At 45.8% G+C, this 23,319-nt stretch overlaps 1 protein-coding gene and 1 long non-coding RNA gene across 2 annotated transcripts; both read right to left on the bottom strand.

Annotated features, from left to right (window-relative positions):
* Nucleotides 1-1,488: 1,488 nt before the first annotated feature.
* Nucleotides 1,489-5,800, bottom strand: LOC144110377 (uncharacterized). Its single transcript, XM_077643231.1, has 5 exons — nucleotides 5,592-5,800; nucleotides 5,492-5,542; nucleotides 4,995-5,051; nucleotides 4,741-4,806; nucleotides 1,489-2,382 (listed from the first exon to the last, which is right to left on the bottom strand). Exons 1-5 carry the CDS (start codon nucleotides 5,735-5,737, stop codon nucleotides 2,100-2,102), a joined length of 603 nt encoding a protein of 200 aa, XP_077499357.1. The 5' UTR covers nucleotides 5,738-5,800; the 3' UTR covers nucleotides 1,489-2,099.
* Nucleotides 5,801-5,952: 152 nt separating this feature from the next.
* On the bottom strand, nucleotides 5,953-13,368 carry LOC144110678 (uncharacterized). Its single transcript, XR_013309897.1, has 3 exons — nucleotides 13,254-13,368; nucleotides 8,352-8,429; nucleotides 5,953-6,036 (listed from the first exon to the last, which is right to left on the bottom strand). It is a non-coding gene; the product is annotated as an uncharacterized LOC144110678 (long non-coding RNA).
* Between the last annotated feature and the right edge of the window lie 9,951 nt (nucleotides 13,369-23,319).

The raw sequence follows: 23,319 nt of genomic DNA, 5'->3' as shown, positions 1-23,319 counted from the left end.
TATCCTTTACTGCACTGACCTGCGAACTCACTACTCTCTTCTTGAAAGAAAGCATCAGCCTCACTTGTCAAAGCAGCCTCTGCTTCAGGGCTAGAGACGGGCACTTTGCCTTTGTTCGCGTTATCAGTGCTCGCTAACGAAGCAGGTCGCTCGGCTTTGTTTTTGATGGGGTAGCTGCTACTCTTTTTCTCAGCTTCTAAATCGACGAGTGCTGCCTCTGCAGCTGCCGAACTGGTGTTCCTTACTAGTCCTAAACCTGCCCTTTCGTTACACTCCTAAGCAACGGCTGTCCCTAGTTGACCAAGTGGGGTTCCTAGGCTGGTCGTATGACACTCAGATGGGAGCGCTGCCCGCTTCCATCACTTCATACTTTAAAGTGTGCTTCTCCACGAATGGCAAAATACCCGTAAAGAGCTCTTATCGCCGTCTCATAGTTGTTGACCTCTTCATCAGTCAGGTGCACTAATACACCGCTGACATCACCTGGGAGGATGGTCAGCAACATCTTAAACCAGCAGCCCTGGTCTACCTCCTCCTCAGTGCAAAGTTGCTTGAAATTAGCAAGGAAAGTTGTAAAACTCTCCTCTTCGAAAACTTCTCAAATGAGCTTTCGCTTTTTCCAATTTCAGCAACTGAACTTTAGGTATGAGCTCCTGCAGCTGTTCGTGCAGTTTTTCTAGCTCAGCGCATCTCTTGCAACAATTGGCTTGCCATTCTTTCTCGTTCCTCGCGGTTTTTGCCTTTCTTGCTCTTTCTCCTCGCGGAGCCTTCACTCCAGACTCATTTCCAAAGTGTTGTCTGCCTCCTCGACTGTCACCTCCTCCACCCGCATAATGCCAAAAATCGCTTCTCTTGTTTTAGTGGGGTATACTGCAATGCCCAGTCCTTACAAAATTTCGAGGAGGTCCTCTACCTTGAACATCTATCATGTTTGACACCTTGTGCCACTGATGCCTGCTGAACACAAGCCTTAGCTTGAAACGAGCAAAACACAAAATTGCCGAAATCTCATTTCCCAGGCTGTAATCAGAAATAATCAGGATACGTTCTGTTCAAATGTAGTCTGTCAGCCACTATCTTTTGCTGCCGGCAAGGATTGCACATATCAGCTGGTTGAACGCTCATCTACAGCAAATAGATGTACTGTACAAATTTAGCTGCATATCGTACCTGTATGTAATACAGCTTTACCTGTATCTGCATGTAAAACAGGCTAGCACTCGAATGAAAGGTGCTACAATCCTGCCTTGCAGGTCGGCAGCACATTTGCTTGCATGATGATCCGCCTGGAAAATTTTCTTTACTTCTTTAACTAGCCAAACACGGGGAGATACATGCATATGGTATTTCTCAGATGTTTTAAGCATTTGTGGCAGAATGCCTGAGCATCAAGCTGTACAACAGTTGACAACGACACAATCAGTGCACCTCGGCTGCTGTAACGTAAAATCTGTGTGGCCACATATATGCCCGCATAGATGCCTCGAGCAATGTGCTCATGAGCGCTTTTAATAAAGGACATGTTTCAATAAATCAAGCATTTCTCAAAGCATATCTGAATTTCCACGGTGCGGAACGCAGCCAATACCACACGTTGCCATATCAATGTTACAATTCGCTGAACACGTTCAGCACATCCAAATATGCATGTATTGGGAGCAGGAATCTGCAGCCCCTCTCGTGAAAGGCCTCGAACACCATCGCAATATCAGCTGGGCGCACAAAATTAACTGCAGAAATATTTTGTCTGTATATATGCGATCGTAATATGAAGCGAAAATTTGTGCTTCAGGGGCAGTGAGACGATTGAACTTGGATCACACACATGTATACAAAACAAATAAATGAACAGCGAGAACTACTACAAAAGGTGGCCGCTGCTGGCGGCACAGACGATATGAACCATGGTCTAGCCAAAAAAAGCGCCTGCATCGCGCAAAACATCGCACAAAGAGCCGTGGTCCTTCTAGTCTTTATAAAAATGGCCACAACCACTTCCCGCTATTATGCCACCTCTCCGTCGTCTGCTGGTTGCCAGAGCACTGCCAGCACAAAATCGTCCTGGCAAGTCTGGCTGCCCGGTGGCAGCCTGAAATCGCTCATCCAGCCAGTAGATACACTGCCACAATAATAAAAAACAGAAAAACAAACACGTTCTGGGCAGCCACCGGAAGTGCGAAGGGCAGTCGAGAAAATCCAGTGCCTGGCTCCGCATTCTTGCAACCCACAGTCAGCCAGCAGGCAGCCAGAAACGGATAATCGAAGAGGCCCAATGTGGTAACGCCCACGGCAGGAGGTGGTGCTGATACTCTCCCACAGCTCGGTCGATGGAAAGGGGAACACTGTCGCGTCGACGTCACCAATCCATTCCGGTCGGTGCCTCTGTGGGGAAGGAATGGCACGTCGATTCCCAGGAGATGAATGAACCTCTTTGTACTACCCCGCCTGCTGTCCGAAACATGGGACCTCTGTCGAGGTCACAGCCATGTTTCAATTAAAATCCCCAGCACAACCTTTCAACAGCATCACTATGTCCGGCGACCCGAGTGCGGACAAGCCACTTGACGCTACCTCTGTCGCCGCCGGTGCCGTGATCACCCTGGTCGAGGGAGTTTGCGCCTTAATCCACTTAATCTGGAGTGCATCCGGATCATAACAGCACCCTATAGGAATACATGCCAAAAAAATTTTTCTAACCAGTTTTATGATTTCACAGTGCACTGAAGATGCCCCTTCGTAAAGAAAAGCTGAATATACCTTAGAACAGATTCTTAAAGTCTGAAACATCATTTCAAAGGAGATGTATATTTAAAGCACCGCAATACGGGGTGGGGCACGTGTCACCTTCGGCTTGGAGCACCAGGTGCGAGTGAGACACGTGTAACAAAACTTCTGAACAATTTTTTCAGTTTCATAGTCTACTCATAGTGGCAGCCATTCATTTACAGTTGGCGAGTGCTTTGAAGATGACTGACAAAGTTTGAAATGTCATTCTGAAGGCAAATATAGCGAGCGCTATATTTTCTCACTGATGCAGTCGTTCAACTGGACAGCCTAGACAGCTCTACATGAAAAGTTCTCAAACGACATAAGCGAACGAAAACAAACCGGGTACCATAGCAGTCAATGGACTCACAGGCTTCTTTCGATGTGGAAACGCGAATAAAGGCGTTAAGCTTTTTTAATCCGGCGATGTTCATGATGAGAGGGAACTTACGACTGAAAACGAGAGCGAATTAGTGTCGCCGCCTGCCACAGGCTGACTAGAAAGAAGCCGCAGCAACAGTATTTTTAGACCACCCCTTCTGTGCAAATAAAAAAATAATATGCACTCCTCGACACTAAGCCCATAGGTATCTAATTGACTTTCTATGCCACGCGACGCAAGTTTATATGTCTACGTGTTTCCATTGTCACCGTGTACACGCAGTTGCCTGACAAAGCTGTCAATAGCTGCAGCTCTTTAGGGTTAATCCGTACTTGTACTTTGCAAAGATGAAAAGAAAATTTTACCGATTTATACACAAATCTCAAATTACAACACACAGTTACAACTGAGAAAACACAATACAATACAGTTAAACACTGGTTAACCCGCAACATGAAAAAAGCAGCTAAAGTATTGGAGCTCAAAGCACACTGAATTTCTAAATGCACAGGAGAAAATGTTTTCTTCAAATTCTGTTTTTGAAACCTTTACCATCACAAAACGTTTTAAATTACAATAATTTTTATGTCCATGGTCACCTGACAAATTTAATTGCCAAAGCAAATTCACTGAGTTTCGATAAGCCCAACATGTGTGCGGGCTTACAGCAATAATAATAATAACAATAATAATAATAACTTGTTTTGGGGGAAAGGAAATGGCGCAGTATCTGTCTCATATATCGTCGGACACCTGAACTGCGCCGTAAGGGAAGGGAAAAAGCAGGGAGTGAAAGAAAAAAGGAAAAAAGAGGTGCCGTAGTGGAAGGCTCCGAAATAATTTCGACCACCTGGGGATCTTTAACGTGCACTGACGTCGCACAGCACACAGGCGCCTTAGCATTTTGCCTCCATCAAAACGCAGCCACCATGGTTGGGTTCTGCGTTTTGATGGAGGCAAAACGCTAAGGCGCCCGTGTGCTGTGTGATGTCAGTGCACAATAATAGCAGTAGCACCTCCATGAAGAAAATAGAGTGAGGTCAATTGCCTTCTGCACATCACACACCCCATTACTATGGCATTAAGTACATTAACTAACCACATGCAGTACTCTGCAATTAAGGCCCTGAATTCCCCAAAATGATGACAATAAGACCTTCAAATGAAAATCCTACGAGCATGCTGGCATTTGGATATTCAGCATTACACCATGTACGGAACTGAGTTGCTACACTGTAAAGTTTGTGTGAACTAGGAAGAATTCATAGGCATATCATGCCTTGCTCGTGCTGACGTGAGCGGAGATTCAAAGTGGACGTCATAGGTGGCCTAATTGCCTCCAGCTGTGTAAGAGGTGTGGGCCTTTCCCTGAAAATTAGAAAAACAAGAACATGGTCTGCAAGCCACCAAGCTGACTTAGGAAGCAGGTATGAAAATCTTGCAAGTGAATAAAAAGGATGTCAAAATATGGAAGTGAAACCTTGCACTGTGTGCAAGGGCTGCTGCTGCTGCTGGCTCATGAACCTGCATTTTCAGTACAGAACGGGTCACAGAATGTGGACATGAAATGAAATTATCGAAACAGAACTTACTCTGTTTGGATATTTGTGCCACATGGGCCCAACATGAAGAATGGCTCTGGCAACCAACTTGCATTCCTGTTCATGAGTAGACAACATTAAATAAACTTGGCTGGTATGCCAAGTCATTATGCATTGTCAACATGCATTGTCATCTTACATATATGGCTCTGGCCTTGTATAAGCACCTGTAAATGCAGCTTGACTCTACTTGCATAGAAGCTTGTTAATCTCTACTAAGCCATACAAAAGATAAAAATACATACCTGTTTTGCATCGATTGCCCTTCCATTTCATAGTAACCAGGAACATGGCCTGCAGTCCTGATCAATTGAACATGCATTGAAAAAGTTATTACAAAAAGACGTGAGCCGTAGTCCTTCAGATATACACTCAAGCTCCAGAAGCATCCAATGGCTGGGGAACATTGTTCAACAATATGAACTTAAAATTTTAAAAGCAACCAAAAAATAGCTCACCTTAACAGATTCACTGCATCATGGATCACCAGCAGTTCAAGTCATTTACCTGTGCTTATTGTGAAGGCTAAGGAGGAGAACCTCAGTATAACATCTGTCGCATGCATTCTTCGTGGAACCCAGTAAGCACAACTACACAGTGTAAAAAGCATGACATGACCTACCAGTGACCCACGATGCAGTGAATGTATTAAGCTGACCACTTCTGAATTTCCTGGTGCTGTTTTCCCAAAATATAGTCCTAGCAAAATTTTTAGGCTGCAAATAAAGGCCAGTGAGCTCACATTGAAGTCTTTGCATGGTGTGTAGTGGTGTGGAAGGTCCCAGAGATACTGCTGTAAATAAAGTAATTACTCAATGAAGACATAGACACCTTACCAATACCTGTCATATGTTGATGGTCCATGAAATGTGCTGCTGGATCCTGGAACTAGGTTTTGGAAGCTAGCAACAGGTTCTGGGGCTGTGGTAGGCATAGCAGCGGCACTGGGCACTTGTGTGATGCAGGGAGTATGCGCAGGAAGGGGCATAGCAGAGGCACTTGGCGCAGGAGTAACAATAGCAGTGGTGCTGCTAGGTGCAGGCGTAGCCTGGTGTCTGGATAAAGGTAATGTGAAGTTCAATAAGCATGGGGATTCACTTTTGCACATGGTACCCATTATACTGATTTGAAAGACAGCTGTAGCTTTACCTTGTCCTGCACAAGAAATGCACTCTACAGAAAAGATATAAAATGACTACAAACCTTTCATGCACAAATGAAGGTGGTGTTCCAAGAGGCGAACCATGCTCACAATTTTCTTCATCAAGGCTTGATGCAGGCTGTGGCCTGCAAACAAAAGTGGTCAGAAGCATATGGCACAGTGAACTGGTCAGTGCTTATGTTTAACTAAAGGTGCGAGAAAGTGCACCTCAAGGGCCTCAGGGTGTGGTAAACAATGTTACAATCTAAATGTCCTCAAAGTGGCAAGCTAGGGAATACGGTTGCAAGGCTCCACATTATTAAAACAGCAGTGTTACACAAGCAATGTGAATGCGCGTACATAGCAAATAAGCTGTTTGCACCTCTAACAATCACATCTTTGAATGGTTCAGTTTACAGCAATTTATTACAGCAAACTGCTAGAAAACAAGTTATTTGTAGAGTAAATGCCTCAAAATTTACCTACAAGATGCCGTAGCAGAAGTCACTACATTATTGCACTATCACAACACTTCATGCCAAGCAGAAAACTCATATTGATGAGTCAGTACTACTGGTGTTAATGCAGGAACGGCGCTAGAATATCTGCTGTAGGGTAGCGCAGGAGGAGATGGAGTAAAATTTTTGGCTGTTACAATGCCTGCATGGCACTGTTCCTCACAAAAGACTAAGAGCTTCAAACAGTAACCTGCCAGCTACAAAAGAATGGACAATCGATACATTTAAGGTGTTTGCCCGCAGAAAAAATTCCCTCCAAGACTGAAGTGGCAGATTTTATTCAGGTGGTGCCTAGCACCCCTAGCCTCCACATAGTGCCATGCATACCGTTTAGTGGAGCTTGACAGGGTCCTACACCGCCGTCATCGTTTTCCACGGCCTCACTCACCATCAGTAGTACACATATAATTTGTTTCTTTGCTAGACGTGCCTTCTTTCGAGCACGCAGATAAGAGCCTGTCAACAACAAAAAAAGCCAAAGCCACAGCTTATCTGAAAGGTACGCTTACTGCAGACAACTTAATTTTCGAGAATCACACACACCTCCAAAATAAAATGAGCCCCACATATAATTTGAGTCATACAAGCACTAAGGGGACTATCATGTCAGCTGTGCCCAAAATTCGGATATTGCGGCTTTACTCGAATTTGTGAAATACTGAGCTCACAAAAGAAATGCTTACAATATACCCTACTACAAATACTTTAAGGTGCTACGATACATGCAGATTTAATTATTAATGTAAAAGTTATCCAACGGTCTTTGCTCTCAAAACAAATTTTGGGCCATATGTGGATGCAAATAATCATGTGCCTTCACCATCTTCGTGATATTTTTACATAAACTTACTTGCAGCACTGACGACAACTATTTGATGCCACTTGAATGATGTATGTGGCTGCTCAGAGTGTGCTATCGCTTTCTTCAGATGAGTAGCAGAGTAGCTCGATGGACAGAGAAACACCCCAACATGAACCCACGATGAAGGCATTTCCTCCACTTCATTTGTGTTGCTGAAGCGTACTATAGTAAAAGCTGCAAACAAAAAATGGGCTATAGTCTTGTTTGCTTTAACATGCTAATAACCTAATGACCTGCACTGGCACAGGTTCAACTTATTTTACTAAACCCAGGCCTACTTGTGGAACGGGCCAGGAGCAGGCCTCTATGCATGCATGGACATACATGGCTTTTTTAAAAGCAAGACCCCATAATTCTGAAATTCTGGCAACACCAAGTGGCAGGCACCAACCATTAGAAAGAGAGAATATGATAAAAGACATCTGCAGCTCGAGATCAACCACCCAGTCCTTTACTTTTGCGCAAAGATAAAGCAGAACACCTTGCAAATAGTATAGATTTAAGGCATTCAAGTGCATGACAGTCCACTGATGCTGTAAATGGGAAGCTGTGCCAGAAGACAAAGATATGGCAGTGTTAGCACATACAAGGAACTGGCACAAGGTGTAATTGTATAATATCCTTGAACAGCACAATTTGTTACAAATCATGAGCAGGGAGTGGAAGGGTGCACAGGTGGGAGAAGCATGACCAACTTGTTTGGTGACAAGGGCTGCAAGTCTGTTGTTAATGAGACATTCTGAGCAAGCGGGAGCATGTTTGTCTCATAATTCCTCAAGCAAAAGGTTTTTGACCAGAGGGTGATCTACGGGCCCCGAACTTCACTTCTTGGATAACGCATGTTCATTGCCATTACAATCTGACACAATCATGAAAATTGCTATCAACAAATTCAAAAAAAATTTGCAGACAATTTGAATTTTTCCTCTGAGACAATGCAGTACATAAATTTCTCAATACAACACTTACACTACAGCAGTAGACATGTATTCAATGTATACTTATTAAAGTAATAACATAGTTAACAGTACTTCGTAAAATTAGAGAAAACCTGCTGCAGTTTCAGAAACCTTATACATACGATGCTTTTGTGCAGGATCAGTGGACATTTCCATGTTCCGTCAGGTGCACCGGGGCATTCATGAAATGGCTCGTGTTGCTGCATATCAAGAAATATAAACAGAGACCACCATAATTTTCATGTGTGCCCATTTTTGTGCTTCTTAATATTAACTTAGCATTAGAAAGCAAGTTAATTAGCATAAAGGGACCCAGAAAGGAGCCTCAATAAAGGTGCGATGGTTGGTTTCGTTTATGGCATGGTGTATGGGGGTTTTACGTCCCAAAGCGACTAAGGCTATGAGAGACACCGTAGTGAAGGGTTCCGGGAATTTCGACCACCTGGGGTTCTTTAACGTGCACCGAGATCGCAGAGTACAAAGGCCTCTAGACTTTCACCTCCATCGATCGAAATTCGACTGCTGCAGCCGGAATCGAACCCGCATCTTTCGGGCCTGCAGCCGAGCGTCATAACCACTCAGCCACCTCGGCGGCCATAAAGGTGCGACGCCTGCAATGTTAAAAGACGACGGTTCATAACTATTCCGCAGCAAGAATTATTTGTGGAAGCTGAGTTATATGCAGACAAAATTTGAGCTTCCGCGTCTTCGCGCTTTTCCCTCTCCTCTCGCACGCCAAAACGGCGGCGCTCCTCAGCCGGCCCCACTCACTCGGCCCCTCCCCTACCTTCTCCAGCTGCGGCGCGCGCGGAGCAGCCGCGCGTGACGTTTGAAAGAATTTGGCGCTGTGAATCAATGATAACTAAAGCCCCTTGATAATTTGAAAGTAGCGACACTCTCCTCCGCGCCGCGCTTTCCTCCTCGATTCTCCTCGCGCAGCGCCTGTGAGCTCTTCGCACGACACGCTTTTTCTCCTTGGCGCCCGCCGGCCGACCACAGCAGTGAGCGAAGCGCGTGTTTTTGGGCCAGCTCTGCGCTCCAGGAGTGCACAAAATCTTTGAAAAATTGCAGGAAAAACATTTAGAATGCCGAAAGTAATGTTCATGAAGAGAATGGTTTCTTAGAACTGTGTGAATGGGGAATACTGACGTAAACAAAGCCTTCAGGAGAGCTCGGTACTGCAGACATTTAAGCCACATGATAAGGTGTTTTAGTTAGTGCTCCTGATTTAGTACTGCCTCTAACTTTGTCTGTGTTTGTTTCTTTAGAGCGTGAACTCTGCCGCCGCAGTAAAACTTCGGAAAACGACCCGGGCTGGTGCTCTGAACTTCAAGATCAGAGAAGGTCAAAGCGGGACTTAGTCTGTTTTGCTACTGTCAAGCTATGAGTCTAGCCATAGTATATGTCACGTGGTAAACCGTGAATTTGGATCACTGGTTAATTATATACTTATTATGACTAATTTAGTGGAAGCCAAATTAATTTATATTTAGTAAATTGCAATTAAAACCCAAATTTGCACTGCAGCATTGTCATATACAGTTGGAAAACTTAGGCCAACTGTAATGGCACCGTGCTAGTCAGCGATCCACATTAATCTGCGTTAATTAGTTAATTTGCTACAAAACCAAACAATGAGCTAGACGATGAAGTCGTATACCTTGCGACAGGAACAGCGCAGCACGAGACAAAGAAGGGACAGGAGAGACGACGCTTTGTCTCGTGCTGCGCTGTTCCTGCCACAAAATCATGCACCAACCAGCCCAACTTTCCACCTTGCTAAAGTCATATACCGTTGAAAAGCTTAGGATGAATGCAAATGCTCTGAATTAGTTTACGATACCTATTAATTAGCGTTATTGAGCTATATGCAATCAAAACCACCCTTTGCATTGTAGTATCGAGTCATATACCTTTCGAAAGCTTAGGTTCAGTGCAAATGAGGTGTACTAGTTATCGGCTAGAATTAATTAGTGCTGAATATTTAACTGCAGTTAAATCCTAAATCTGCACTATAGATGGAAAACTAAGGGCAAGCATAAACGCGTTATGCTAGCTGGCCAAACTTAAAGAAAAAACTCACAAAAACAGAGCTAACATTCTAAATAGGCTTAACACGAACAGCTTCGAAATGTTTTTCTTTGCTTTTGCATTTAATTGTGCACTTACAATGCGATCAAGAAGCGCGGACAACCATTCATCGAACACTATTAGGCACTGGTGCCAAGGAAACGTAAGAATATACTCGGTATACCTATGAGAGAACGCATTGTTATCTTCAGGCAAGATGAATGCCTCTCGATAATGTAATATTATACTTGACACTGAAATTTCGTTCCAGTATGTAGTAGGGGATCTAAAGCTGGTATTTTGATTAGGCGTCACCTAAAATGTATCATTAAAGAAAATGGGAGCATGGTCAGCAGGATGATTTATTTTTGCCCACGCAAAAGAACCTTGATTGACAAGATACACGTAACAGACGGCAGTATCGCATAATATTCAGCATCCACGCTAGTGTACATATATGTGATATGCAGTATTGATGACAGTTGAGAAAAACATGCTCAAGGAAATACAACAGTGGTGTATGTCATAGCCCAAATCAATATCACTTTGTACATCTATGCAGCAGTTTCATGCAAGCGAAAGTTAATGGACAATGGGATCTTAGGTTAAAAGACTGTCTGTTAAAAATTGCCTATTTGTTGTTATAAAGACGACGCTACAGGTGCAAGGACTAGCACGTTTTGAGCCCAGTCGCTATTTTCAGAGAAGATGCAATGCGCGGATGCTTTTGAGATTCGTTCCGTTCTGGCCTCGCATGCAAAATAACCTAAAAACGAGCAGCAAACAAACCTCGAATGATGCCTTCCAACAAACGGTGTCAACCATTTTTTATGACGTCGTGGTTAATCCTTAAAATGAGTTGCCGGGCGAGTTGGTATTCCATGCTTACATTCACAGCGCAAAGACGAACACGGACACGAGGGGAGACACCACAAAGCACCGACCTCAACAACGTGAAAATCCCCCAACGAGAATATATATGGTATCATTAATACCGCATAACCATCATCAGGCCGCTTGCTGCTGTTGTACGCGCAACAGCACGCCATAGCGCTTGCACGTTGCAATAAAAGCACGGCGCTGTAATATTCGCTCGCCGAGCGAAGGAGAAAAACGAAGCGGAGGAAAAATTAAAACACAAGCAATACGCCGGACCGGCAAATTTCCAAGGGCAACGGTAGGGAGACCAATCGTCGCTCAGGAAATCGGGCGGAGAGCCGACCCTCCGGGAAGGGGCGAGAAGGGGCGAGGAGAAGGAGAGGAGGTCGCGCAGCGGCGGCAAAGTTCAATGGTTGGCGGTACTTTCATATTATCAAGGAGTTTTAATGATGTTGTTGTTGTTGAAAACTTTTATTGTCCAACAGAGAAAGACCACACCACCCGGGCCGCTCTGTCTCACCCCCCTAACCTCCAGCTGCTGACGTCATTTGCAAGACGTGACGTCGTATGCCCGGTTTTCGCGCGAAAGCCCAGCACCCGGCGTCGCCGCGAGGAGAAAACGGTAGTTTTTTAAAAATGTATTGTAAATTTCCCGCTCGCTTTGGAGGTCTCGTAGGCGGCGTGGACGCTCGGTGGCCTGTACTCTACATAGTGCAAGCATTTTAAAGCCAAGCTCAAACATCCCTTTCCGTGGCCTTTATGTGGGGTGACCCCCCTTTATGTGGGGTGACTGACAAGAATGTAGCACCATTGCTAAAAGTGACCGCTAGAGGCTCTGGAGCAGCATTTACTAATCTCTAAACATTCCAGGATTCACTATATCACAAGTGCTTAGCCGCTTAGAGCAACTTCTAGGGCCACAGACATTTAAAATTTGAATCAATTGAGTGCCACAACATTTAGGAGCGCCTATAGCTACTTTTGCCAGAGCATTCGCTTTAATTTTCAAATCACTGAGGTTGGCAATGCTTAAGAGCTTTTCAATTTCGAAGTGTCTAAAGGTACATCCGACGGACCCAGACGATTCTCATTAAAGGTACGGTGGACGTCGCTGTAGGCTCATGACTACAGTCATGCCCAAGGTATGCTCATCCTGCTGCTTGAGTTACTTTTGAAGAGCTTCAAACATAAAATTGACCGCCCGTTCTTACATCTCTGCACGTCCACAAATGACAATCATCGACGTCTTCACGACCGGTTGACCAGAGCTGTTTGTTGCATGCAAACTACTGCGGCAGGCGACGCGATGTACGCTCGGTTCCTTCGCAACTCGCACTCCATTAACAGTCTCGCAATCAGTCACCTCGATGTTCTTGTAATTTAAGCAAACTATCACAGGCATTTGCACCATCTACGATTGTGCACCAACTTCAGAAGCGCAGAGATATGCACAATAATGGGGATTGAGCTTCTAATCCACCCATGAGCACTCATTCCGTTGCAAAAACACAAAAATACGCCTTACGGACAGGCAATGAATACAACCAAGGTGCTGACAGGTATCCCAACCGCTAAAACGGCAGCAATATCTCGACAGCGGCCGCAAGGTAACCTGACAGCTACACCGCATGATCATTCAGATATATCTACAGAACGTACTGCTAAAAAATAAAACCGCAGCCAAACTCGGAAGGCAAATAACTGCGCCAAAAGTACGGGGCAAGAGAGAAGCGCTTGTATCGTGTGGCACTTCTCTCTTGTTCCGTCCTTTTCGCGCAGTTATTCATTGTTCCCATAATATCCTACCAACTAGCTCCTCACCGCACTCTGCAAACAGTGAATACAACCAAGGTGCTCTCAGGTACTCTAACCGCTAAAACGGCAGCACTGTCTCGACAGCGGCCGCGAGGTACTACCTTGACAGCTACACAGCATGATTGTTCAGAGAGATGTATCTACGGAACGTAATGCTACAAAATAAACGCGCGAATCCTTGGCCGTTTGCTGTCATTTACAAAACCGCAACCAAACTCTGAAGGCAAATCAACATGCAATTTAAAAGGGCCCCCACTTACCTAAAGCAAGACAACAGGTCGATACAATCGGCAGCCCGCACGTGAGCACGACCGCCTCACCACGACCGCTACGGCGAAACACTTGCTCATTTACTGCCAGTAACGCGCGCAACTACTTCCAATGCTTAGTTGACCCAGTCACTCCGGCCACGCGTTCAACTTTGCCGCACGAATGTGAGTGTCGCGCCATCTATGCTTATGTATTAAGACTGCTATTTCTTCTTTTTGTAATTTGTTTGAAAAGTTTTGTTCCAAAATACCTTTGACAGAAGACGCATAAAGCTTAATAGAAGTAAATAGAAGTAGCGACCCTCTCCTTCACTCTCGCGTTTTACTCCTCGACTATCCTAGCGAGCCGGCTGTGCGCGCTGCGCACGGCACGCTTCGCAGGCTGCGCACGGCTCGCTTCACAGGTCATCGCGCGCTCGCCCGGCCGATGTTTTCTCTGGCACACGTGAGCGCGCCTAGTATTGCGTAATCTTGGTTCCGGTTGCATCATCTTGGTGCGGGTAGTTGGTGAATCACCAGCGAAAGCGGCAGAGCGAAGCAACAAGGAGAGACGCGGGACAAGCGCTTGTCCGCTCCCATGTCTCTCCTTCGTCATTTGCTGTGCGCTGCTGCCTTACACTAAGATTGCACTTTTTTTCACCCTGTATTATTTAACGCAATAGCTTGAAAATGATGCGACATGCGTGACTCTACCACGAGCCATGTTTATCACCTCGTTCGAGCAATGAAAGCACTAAATGTGAGCGCTTGCGGCATGAACAGTCAAAGCGCACTCCGTCCTCCTCAATACGGCAGAGTTTTTATTAGCCTAAGATTTACGTTGCTCTTGCATATTCTTCAATATTTTTCGGCACACTGACGCTCCGTTAAAAGTAAATTTCACCTAGCACTGCATTTTCCAGAAAATCCTCTTTAAGACACTGTTCGTGCGCAATCGACAGAGATAAAGATTGTGGTAATTTAGGTAAAGGTGTTTTCTGAGAGAAGTTTCAGAAGCACGATATGGGCTGCGGAAATGCTGGAAAATTTTCTTTATTGCGCTTTTTGTATATATTAGCAAGTTTCAGATCTAAAACTCCTCTGAGTTATGCACACGCCGCGACTTTATTGCCTGGTGAATGCAAGTTTCAAGGCTACTTGAAAGGGAAGAATTTTATGTTCTAATTTTTTCGCTATATAGCACTCCAGAGCACTGTGGCAGATAGGTGAGAGACTGCCGTATACCCTACGAAAATCAACATTTCTATTTTGCGCCATGTCAGATGCACGCGTATTTAGTGACAAAAAATAGTAATTTTAAAGTCTGCGATGCAAATCATTTTCGCGGATGTCCGGCGCTATTGTTTTTCGGCATAGCACGTAATGTGCGACAACGGTTGCAAATTAATAAAGAGCACAGGGCAGGAGAGGTGTGGGAGAGATTTTTGTCCTGCAGTGGGCGTCGCCTGACTGAAAATGATGATGTTGATAGTGTGTAACACGTGTTAGTGTTTTGGTGTTCTAGTGCTCGGTCCCTGCAAAATTTTCGATCCAGCGAAGTCCACCAATATTCACTGACGCTTTAGATTATGTCTATGCAGTGTGTAGCAGCACCGATTTATATTGGATGAATGCACAAACACCGGCCGTGTGTAAGCATTAAAAATGCGTAGCTTCAGACCTGCATTTTCGAAGATACGTATCTTTGCGTCTGCGTTGTTGTGATGTGCCCAGCAAACAACGTACCACCCCATGTGCGCCCAGAAAGGGTGGAATGACCCAGTCCCAGTACAACATTTATCGAACATTTCCAGGCCGTAGAGGCAGCTTGGACCCAGAAACACCTTAGCAAAAGGGTAGTGTGCCCACTAATTGTCTAGAAACGTTTTTTCGTGGGTGTTAAGGTGAAAGAGAAATCGGCATTTTAGTTCAAGAAAAGTAATAATAATATAATAATAATTGGTTTTTTGGGGAAAGGAAATGGCACAGTATTTGTCTTATATATCGTTGGACACCTGAACCGCGCCGTAAGGGAAGGGATAAAGGAGGGAGCGAAAGAAAAAAATGAAGAAATAGGTGCGGTAGTGGAGGGCTCCGGAATAATTTCGACCACCTGGGGATCTTTAACGTGCACTGACATCGCACAGCACACGGGCGAATTAGCGTTTTTCCTCCATAAAAACGCAGCCGCCGCGGTCGGGTGAAAAGTAACTGGGGAGAACGTTTTTAGGACCAATGGTTTTCAACAAAAAATACAAATTTGCTCCTCGTTTCCTATCCTTTCTCCCTCACTCCAAAAGCTGCGGGAAGAGAGGGTTTCGCCCTTGCACTCGCCGTTTTGAGAGATCCAACAGTTTCGTTCGAACGGCCGAAGGAAGCGCAGTTAACCCCGCATCTCTCTCTCTAATGCGATACAGCGCGAATAAAGACGGGGACGAAGCGAGACAAGACTTGTCTCGCTTCGTCCCCGTCTTTATTCGCGCTGTATCGCATTATGGAAAAATACCAACTAGCCCGATCTGCCACTCTTGCAAGTTATATCTCTCTCTCGTGGGCCGTCGGCTCCATGCTGCAGAAAGGCAGGCGACGGCGGTCTGCCTTTTCATCGTGCCGCCGGAAGCGGCGGTCACCAACGTGCCCGTCTTCTGTACTGTTTCCAACTTCAACACGGTGCGGCGGTCCCTGCAGGTATCTCCAACTGTCAGCAGTCCCAGTAATGGGCCTCCCGTCTCCCGCCAGGCTTCCTCGCTGGACGGAATCCATCTTGCGCACACGTATTCGCGCAGCGCCTAGCCGCTCGCGCGCAAGCCCCAGCGTGTGGCAGCTCTTGCTCTCATCACTGGGCTGTCGTGAACTTCGTAGCTACGGATTCATGGCAGCTTTCCTGCGCACTTCGGCGTGCCCAAATAGTACCTTTTGGAACTGATGCAGCGGCGCGCGGCGCATCGCAAGTCCTTTGCGAAGCTTCTCGGCCCTACGCCATAACGGCGCTCTTCCAGGCCTTGTTCGCGGCAACGAATTTCAAGGCAAAGGGCGACTCCTACCACGCACTCTGCATTCCTCAGCGCCTCCGGCGACTGTGGCGTGTTGTTGGTGGCAGTGTGTCCGTCCACTGCGGTCATAGGCGTGAAAGATCTTCGGAGTCCCACCACACTCTTGCTGCGAATGCCCATGGATTAACCTGCTCTACCTACATTGCCGTCCTGTCGCAGCGGTATAGTTTGTGTTGTGTTCGCGTCGCTGACTCCCAACCCACCCCCACCGGATTACTTGTGCCTTGATCAGCTTGATCTCGCCTCCCACGCCGTATTGTGCAGCACGCGCGGTCTGCTGTACTATGGGTGTGGCGCGCAAGGGCTCCTACCTCAAGACGTCCCCTTTTTCCATCAGGCTCCAAGCAGTCTTATTCCACACTTAGTCACCAGAAAATAAAACGGGGGTGTAACGAGGATGTAACGCGTATGTTTGAGCGTTCACTGTGCCGTGAGAAGGCGCAAGACAGAAGGCTGCGCTGAAATCATATATATAGTACGTTGCTGCAGCTGTTGCAGCATTTGATTTAATCCCCGGGTTTCCGCTGGCAACGTCGTCAAGGTATCTTGATTTATGCTCACTTTTTTGTTTTTGTCTAGCGGAATTATTTTTTCCTGTTTTGATAACACGTCGCTGAAGCATACTCCGAGGCTCGTGAGAGAGGCAAAGCGAGAGGGAGGATTCAACCTGCAGAAAAACCGTGACCTGAAACCGCGTACCTGTAACAAACGCCCATCTCGTCTTTTCTTTTGGCATCCAGGTTGCTCTTTACATGCGTTTGCGTGTGCATATATGCTCTTGTATACCTTTAGAATGTTTGCTTAAGGTGCATCAACTTTCAGCCTGTATTATGTTTTTATTGCTTGCTTTTTTTCAGATTTCTCAGAGCAAGAGAAAATTTGGCCATTATTATATTCTGGTGCCGTAGTGCTACGTTTGGACATTGTGTGTTAAATGGTGGATACATATATGCGTCTCCTGTTTCTATTCATTTAAATGCAAAGGGCACATATAATAAACTGAAATTGCATCTGTATTGCGCTGCTATTTCCTGTTATATTGGCGGGATCGGGCGACTATTAGAATTCATATTTCCTTTGTGTATAAAATTCTAGCACATTTCATGCTCTTGTGGCGGGAGCAGCGCCGCAGGAAACAAAAAATAGATGCGGGAATCGACGCTGGCTAACAAGTTTTTAATGCACGTTCGTCGAATATATACATCTCGCTCTTGCAAGGAGGAAAGAGCAGAAGCATGAAAAACGCTTAAGATGTACACGTGGTAAAAGATTAAGACAACGCACGCAGATAATCAATTTCGCTGTCACTAAACGCTATCGAAGGTATGCTGACGCATACGTCGCTCTTTTGTCAGATGTTGAAGGCTTCTTCAATCATCGATCCCTGATCCGTTGATCAAAACATGACGTGTGACCATTGTGTTGCTAAGCTGCAGGTCACATTCATATGCTCTCTGCAATGTGTTGCTAATTATCTGCTGATGACGTCCTTTAAAGGGGCCTCGAAACACATTTTCAGTGCATTGTTTTGGCTGTTGGTTGCATAGAAGGAGTTATAGTGATGCTATTAGCATCGGTCGTACCACACCTCGTGTACTCCGGTTTTTAATATTTTAATTAGCTCGCAAAAACAAATTCATGGCGCTGACGGTGTAGCCACAGAGTGGCTGGTTTTAGCATAGGATACGACATCACTGAGGGCGAGCTTTATGGTTGGACAAACAGTAAATATACTGCAAATTAGATTAATAACTAGAGATAAGTTTTGTCAAGTTTTTGTGCTTTATATTAAATTAACAAAACCAACTTGTTTGCCCTAGATAAAAGCACTGTAAAGCAAGTAAAACAAAAATACACCACCAGAGGCTCTGGCTACTTTTTGCATCGACGGACTTTGCGCCTCCCTGTAAACATCCTACGACCTAGCACTCAACACTTATGGGAACTCTTTATGTATCTGAGAGCGGCTTTGCAGAGTTGATGCGATCGAGCCATTGCACTCTATAAGCGTTCGTTTCGGTCCCAAGGACTAATGCGTTCAGATCACTTTTAGCAGACAGTGCGCATCGTCAGCTTGTGGAGGATCACAGGACGACGGCACCAGATGGCGCCAGGTTCCCGTCAACAGCGTGCGCTCCTTGCTCGCCGTGACCAACCAGCGCGCTAGGGGCGATGGTTGGCGGTAAGCAGTAGCGGTACGCGCTGTGCTAAATGTGTCTGATATCTTGCGCAGGCTGTCTCACCGTCGCAGTATCTCGCGCTCTAGATGGGATCCATAAGTAAGGGAACGTCACTGATCAGTGTTCCCTTCTGCGCCGTCGTGGTGACGATGAAGCATCGCTGGGTCAGCTGGGCGTTCACATGGTTGTTGCAACCATGCAAACGGCGCCGCCAGCCTTGGCATGAACGAGTTACAGAGAACAGGCAACCATGGAGTGTAAACTTCCGCCACGTGCTCAGATAGGCTGTTTTGATTGGTCGCACAGTGTGTCGTCTTTGGGAGAGTGAAATGGGAATGGGAAGCTGTGCGAAAATAGAGTTGAGGGCAGCATTTTGTTTGCTTGTATTTTGGAATTTCTTCATTGAATAACTCCCGTTCCTATACATCGACTCTCGTAATTCTTTTTGAGTCAGCATCTGTGCGACATAAAGAATCCATCTGAAGTGTAACCGGCATCCGTTCAAGGGGTGTTTCGCAGCCCCTGTAAGGATCTTTTGTGCTCTCGAAGCCGTTCATTCAAACAGCGCCATGTTTGACCAATGTAGGTGCGCCCGCATGACAGAGGCATTTCATAAACCCCGCTTTTCACACTTTTCACATGTTTTTTTCGGTGCTTTTTCTTGCATTGATTTTTTCTTTGCTGGCTGTTGACTGGCGCACAGGCTTCTTAACTTGTTGGGTGCTGACATGAGTACTTTTACAGCAGCTCTTGCGCCTACCTTTTTGAGACTGTGGGAAATGCCATTAATGTATATAGGGAATGACCGCGTACGGCTTCCTTTCTTCTGATGTGGTTGTGATACAATTTCTGCCTCTAAGTGCTTGCAGAGTCCCTTCTGTGACACTGGTCAGCAGTCTCGTCGGGTAAACTGTTGCTTTCAGCCGACTGTTCTGGGCGTCAAAACTGCCTTGAAATTCATGATGACAGGATCTCGTCAAAATTCCAGCATTGGCAAAAAACTAAATATCTGAGCACCCGTTCGTCGCACAGCATTCTAGGTGGTGTTATACGATTTATCCTTCCATATAGCTTACGTGTTCTGGAGTTTGCGAACGGGATTCGAACCGACAACATATGCAGCTTCAATTGTATGCCTTCCCAGACTTTACCTCTTACCTTAAGGCGTGGTTGATGTGTCCACTAAGATGTCCGAGAGAGAATGCGCCGTTTCCTTATCTGAAGAACGTATCCTCTAATTAAAATTTTGACCCCACCATTCATCGTACACCGTTGGAGACGGTGTCACATGATTTCTCGTTGCATATAGTTTGTGTGTTTTTGTCAGGTTGTAAGCTAGCTCGCAATATAGGTATTCGAACCGAGTGTTGAAACGTTTCACTTGGGCGTTAATGGATTCGGCGTTTGTTGAATGACCGTTCTGAGCATGGTCTTTTTTTCATTTCTCAGTGCGCAACCCGTGTTGCAGTTGAAGGCTGACAATGACGCACTAATGCTTTCCCCTTCACAGCACGTAAGTAGCCTTAAGTGCGCTCTGAATTTTTATTTTTTTCAGATTACGGGGCCTCATTATGCTAGACTAGCCTCCGCGGTGACTGAATAGTTACGGAGCTCAGCTGCTGGCCCGAAAGATGCGGGTTGGATAGCAGCCGCAGCGGTCGAATTTCGATGGAGGCGAAATTCTAGAGGCGCATGTACTGTGCGATGTCAGTGCACGTTAAGAGGGTTCACCAGTGACAGTGCCCTTAGGAAATACATGGGAAATATCGGAAGCTGTAGCGTGTCTAAAAATGGCTCGATTTTCATGAGGTCTGTGGCAGCGCTTTCTTCTTTAATGAATGAAGGAAATGTTGCAGAGAGATATTATTTTTAAAGTTTCATTTGTTTACAAATCAGAGCTAAATATCCAGAAAAATTGCACATTTAGATATGTCGATCTTTCATGTGATCTCGTGAAAAAACTGCCAAATATCAAAATTTCGTCCCAAACATTTCCTCTCTTTTTCTTTCTTGATTATCAAGCCGCAATTTTCATTCATATCGAGCGTAGCATTTGCGTTTCGCAGCCCCTGAAATTTTTGTCTGTATTTTCTGCGGGGATTTGAAATTCGGGCTAAATTTAACTAGCGCCACGTGGCTCCATCTGGCGTCAGAATATTTTGTCGCTAATACAATCTACCACCAACCTCTTGGTTGTCTGTGTTCGTGCGCGCAGGTTTTTACTCAGAACTTGGACGGAGCTGAGCTCTTTCTTTCCTTTTTTCTTGCTTGGGCTGTATTTGTAAAGGCTTTCTGCGTTTCTTTTTTGCTCGAGCTCTTGGTGCGGAAAGGAAGTGCAATGCAAGGCCACACCCAAAAGTGCCCCTCCCCCCCTTTTTTCCCTCACGGCAGCCGCACAATAATGGCATTGTTAGTGCCAAAACACAGGATGGGGGCTCCCTATTCAGGACAGTGTTGGAGAACAGCATTGTTCCTTGCCCAGTGCAAGGGCACAGTGACCCAGGTGTCGATACAAGTCAAGAATAAAGCTGTAAATACTGCTCATAGGACGGCCTCGAGTAGATAGCGGCGCTTATTACATGAACCCACACGCCTGGTTGCTTGAAAACCGGTACTGGTACGCACGCCGAGCCGGGAGTCGACGGGTCGGGTCCAGTCAATATTTCCGCAAGGGGCAGGTGACTCCCCTCGACCCTGAACTGATGTGCTTGTAAACGCTGTTGGGTCGAAAAGTAGGGTTATTGAGAGGGAAGGGGATAAATGCGAACTTGCTTTCCACATGCGCCGTCGCACCTCCGATACAGCGATGGCGTGCCCCAGTCTTGGAGGCTGCTACTGCTTGCTCGACGCTTGGAGTCGCTACAGCTGAACCGGTCTCGAATCGCTAAAATCGAGTTCATGTAAACACGCAGTGGTTGAGTTGGATTGACCATGCTCGACCCGACGCTATCGGGTTCATGTAAGCAGGGCTAATGGCGCAGACTGATTGTCATGACGTAGCGATTAACCTCCTTTCACTGAGGCACTTGCCAATCACCTGCAATTTCACGTTATACTCGCGGACAACTATCTGTGGCGCCGTGCAACAGCCCACATCAAGGGGAGACAGGACCGTCTACTTCATTTTCCTGCTCAGCCCCTGCTCTACTGCAACTGCGACGTCATGAGAACCGGTCGAAGCCAACGTTAGGCTTTGGCTCCAAGCTAGTGAAACCTGAATGTGTCGGATGGGCATCGAAACAGCGGTTCTCTAACGAATCTTTGGTCGAGCGTCGCTCTTTTTTCCCGATTCTCCTCACGACCAGGCATAGCTCTACCAGAATGTTCGCGTTATCAATGCAGGTGCTGTCCACTGTACGCGGGTAAGGATGGGTGCGCCTTATCTGCAGAAAGGAGCCCACGAATTTCCGAGCCCCCTACTCCAGAATAGACATCTCTGTGGTGTAAATAACGTGATGTCAAACGTTTATGGCCTGGAAAAATCATCCAGTTTTGCTTCTGATCCGGTTTCGCATGTGTCAAGCGTTCCCCAACCGTCTTTGTTCTCATAGTTAGATACGCCTCGGTATGCGCCACACCTAGTCGCACCTCCTGCACTACGCTACCAAAAGTCGCACATTTCAATCAGAAAAACACTCGGAAGGGGTGCTATATAAATACGTATATAAAATATATAATACATAAAAGTATATAATAAAATATATAAAAGAACAAAGAAAAGCAGAGCTCATAATGAGACTTTTTACGGAAACCATAGTAGGTGTGCAATTTTCGCTTTAAAATACATGCCGTCATGGCAATCCCCGTGCGCTGCCGTTTTTGTGTTCAGAAAGAGCACACGCGGTTGGCGTGGCTGCAGTGGCCATCTTCTATTAACTTGTAATTTTTATTATGTTTAACAATAAACCACTACTAACAACTTTGTCCAGAAGTTGGTAGTCGCTTGTGCAATGACGAAATTCGCGTTCAAAGTCATCACGAGCAGCAACAGGACGATCTCAGTTATTTTACAAACGAAACACCTCACCCTTTTACCCAACTTTGATTTGCTCCGTGGTGAAATTATAAGCAGTGAAGGAGACATGAAACGAAGTATTTCAGCAGTAATTTAGTTACTGAAGTGACTATCGCCCATAAATAAACTGAAGAATTCGGCGACGCCGACAGCAGCAAACGTGCTCGGTGGTCATCGAACAGGTACCTTCAAGAAAAGGCGCTAAAAACAACTACAGCAACCCAGAATAATGTCGAAATAGATGCGCCTGGCTGCATTCCTTCAAGGTAACGCTGATCGCATCTCGCATATCAAAGTGATATTCCCCCTCGCTAATGGTTTTGAACTCGAACAAACAAGCAGTACAACAGTTTCGAGGCATTGATTTTGTCAAAGAAGCATCGGCCGGATGCTTAATAAAGATAAGGTCAACAGCAGCAAAGACAATGCAAAATAAACACTGGCAGCGTAAACAATGAGAGCGCAAAAAGCTTTTCGCCGAGGCCGCGTCGTCGAATCGGCGTTCACACTCGTACACGGTCACCAGGCTTGTATTGCGTGTGGCGATGGAGGAATACGCGGAATACGGAATAACCGGCCAAAGTGTGGAAGGGGAGGTGTTCCCAAGGTGTGTCAAAAGTTGACTCACACTCCTCTGTTCTGGCTAGGCTAAACCAACACTGCTTCTAACTACAGGCTGTATACCCCACCATATCATTGTAAATGTATTTTCGCAGAAAAGATGCGAAGCAGCTCAGGGCGACCCAAACCGGAAAACGTACTTTTGCTTGTGGCAGCTGAGTTGTGGGTTACTGGAAAAAGGTACATTCTGTGACCACCACCCCTTGAGA

This window comes from Amblyomma americanum, chromosome 11 (genome assembly GCF_052857255.1).
Source record: "Amblyomma americanum isolate KBUSLIRL-KWMA chromosome 11, ASM5285725v1, whole genome shotgun sequence".
Taxonomy (NCBI): domain Eukaryota; kingdom Metazoa; phylum Arthropoda; class Arachnida; order Ixodida; family Ixodidae; genus Amblyomma; species Amblyomma americanum.
The sequence above is the reverse complement of the archived record's forward strand: the minus strand, read 5'-3'. Positions and strand labels throughout refer to the sequence as shown.

What these genes read in the sequence shown, in the direction of transcription:
- LOC144110377 (XM_077643231.1), bottom strand. Translation starts at nt 5,737, where the DNA reads ATGCCCCTTCCTGCGCATACTCCCTGCATCACACAAGTGCCCAGTGCC. An exon ending in GGGCAATCGATGCAAAACAG is followed by an intron (nt 4,807 to 4,994) that starts GTATGTATTTTT and finishes ACTCATGAACAG; the next exon opens with GAATGCAAGTTGGTTGCCAG. An exon ending in GGCACAAATATCCAAACAGA is followed by an intron (nt 2,383 to 4,740) that starts GTAAGTTCTGTT and finishes CCTTCCCCACAG; the next exon opens with AGGCACCGACCGGAATGGAT.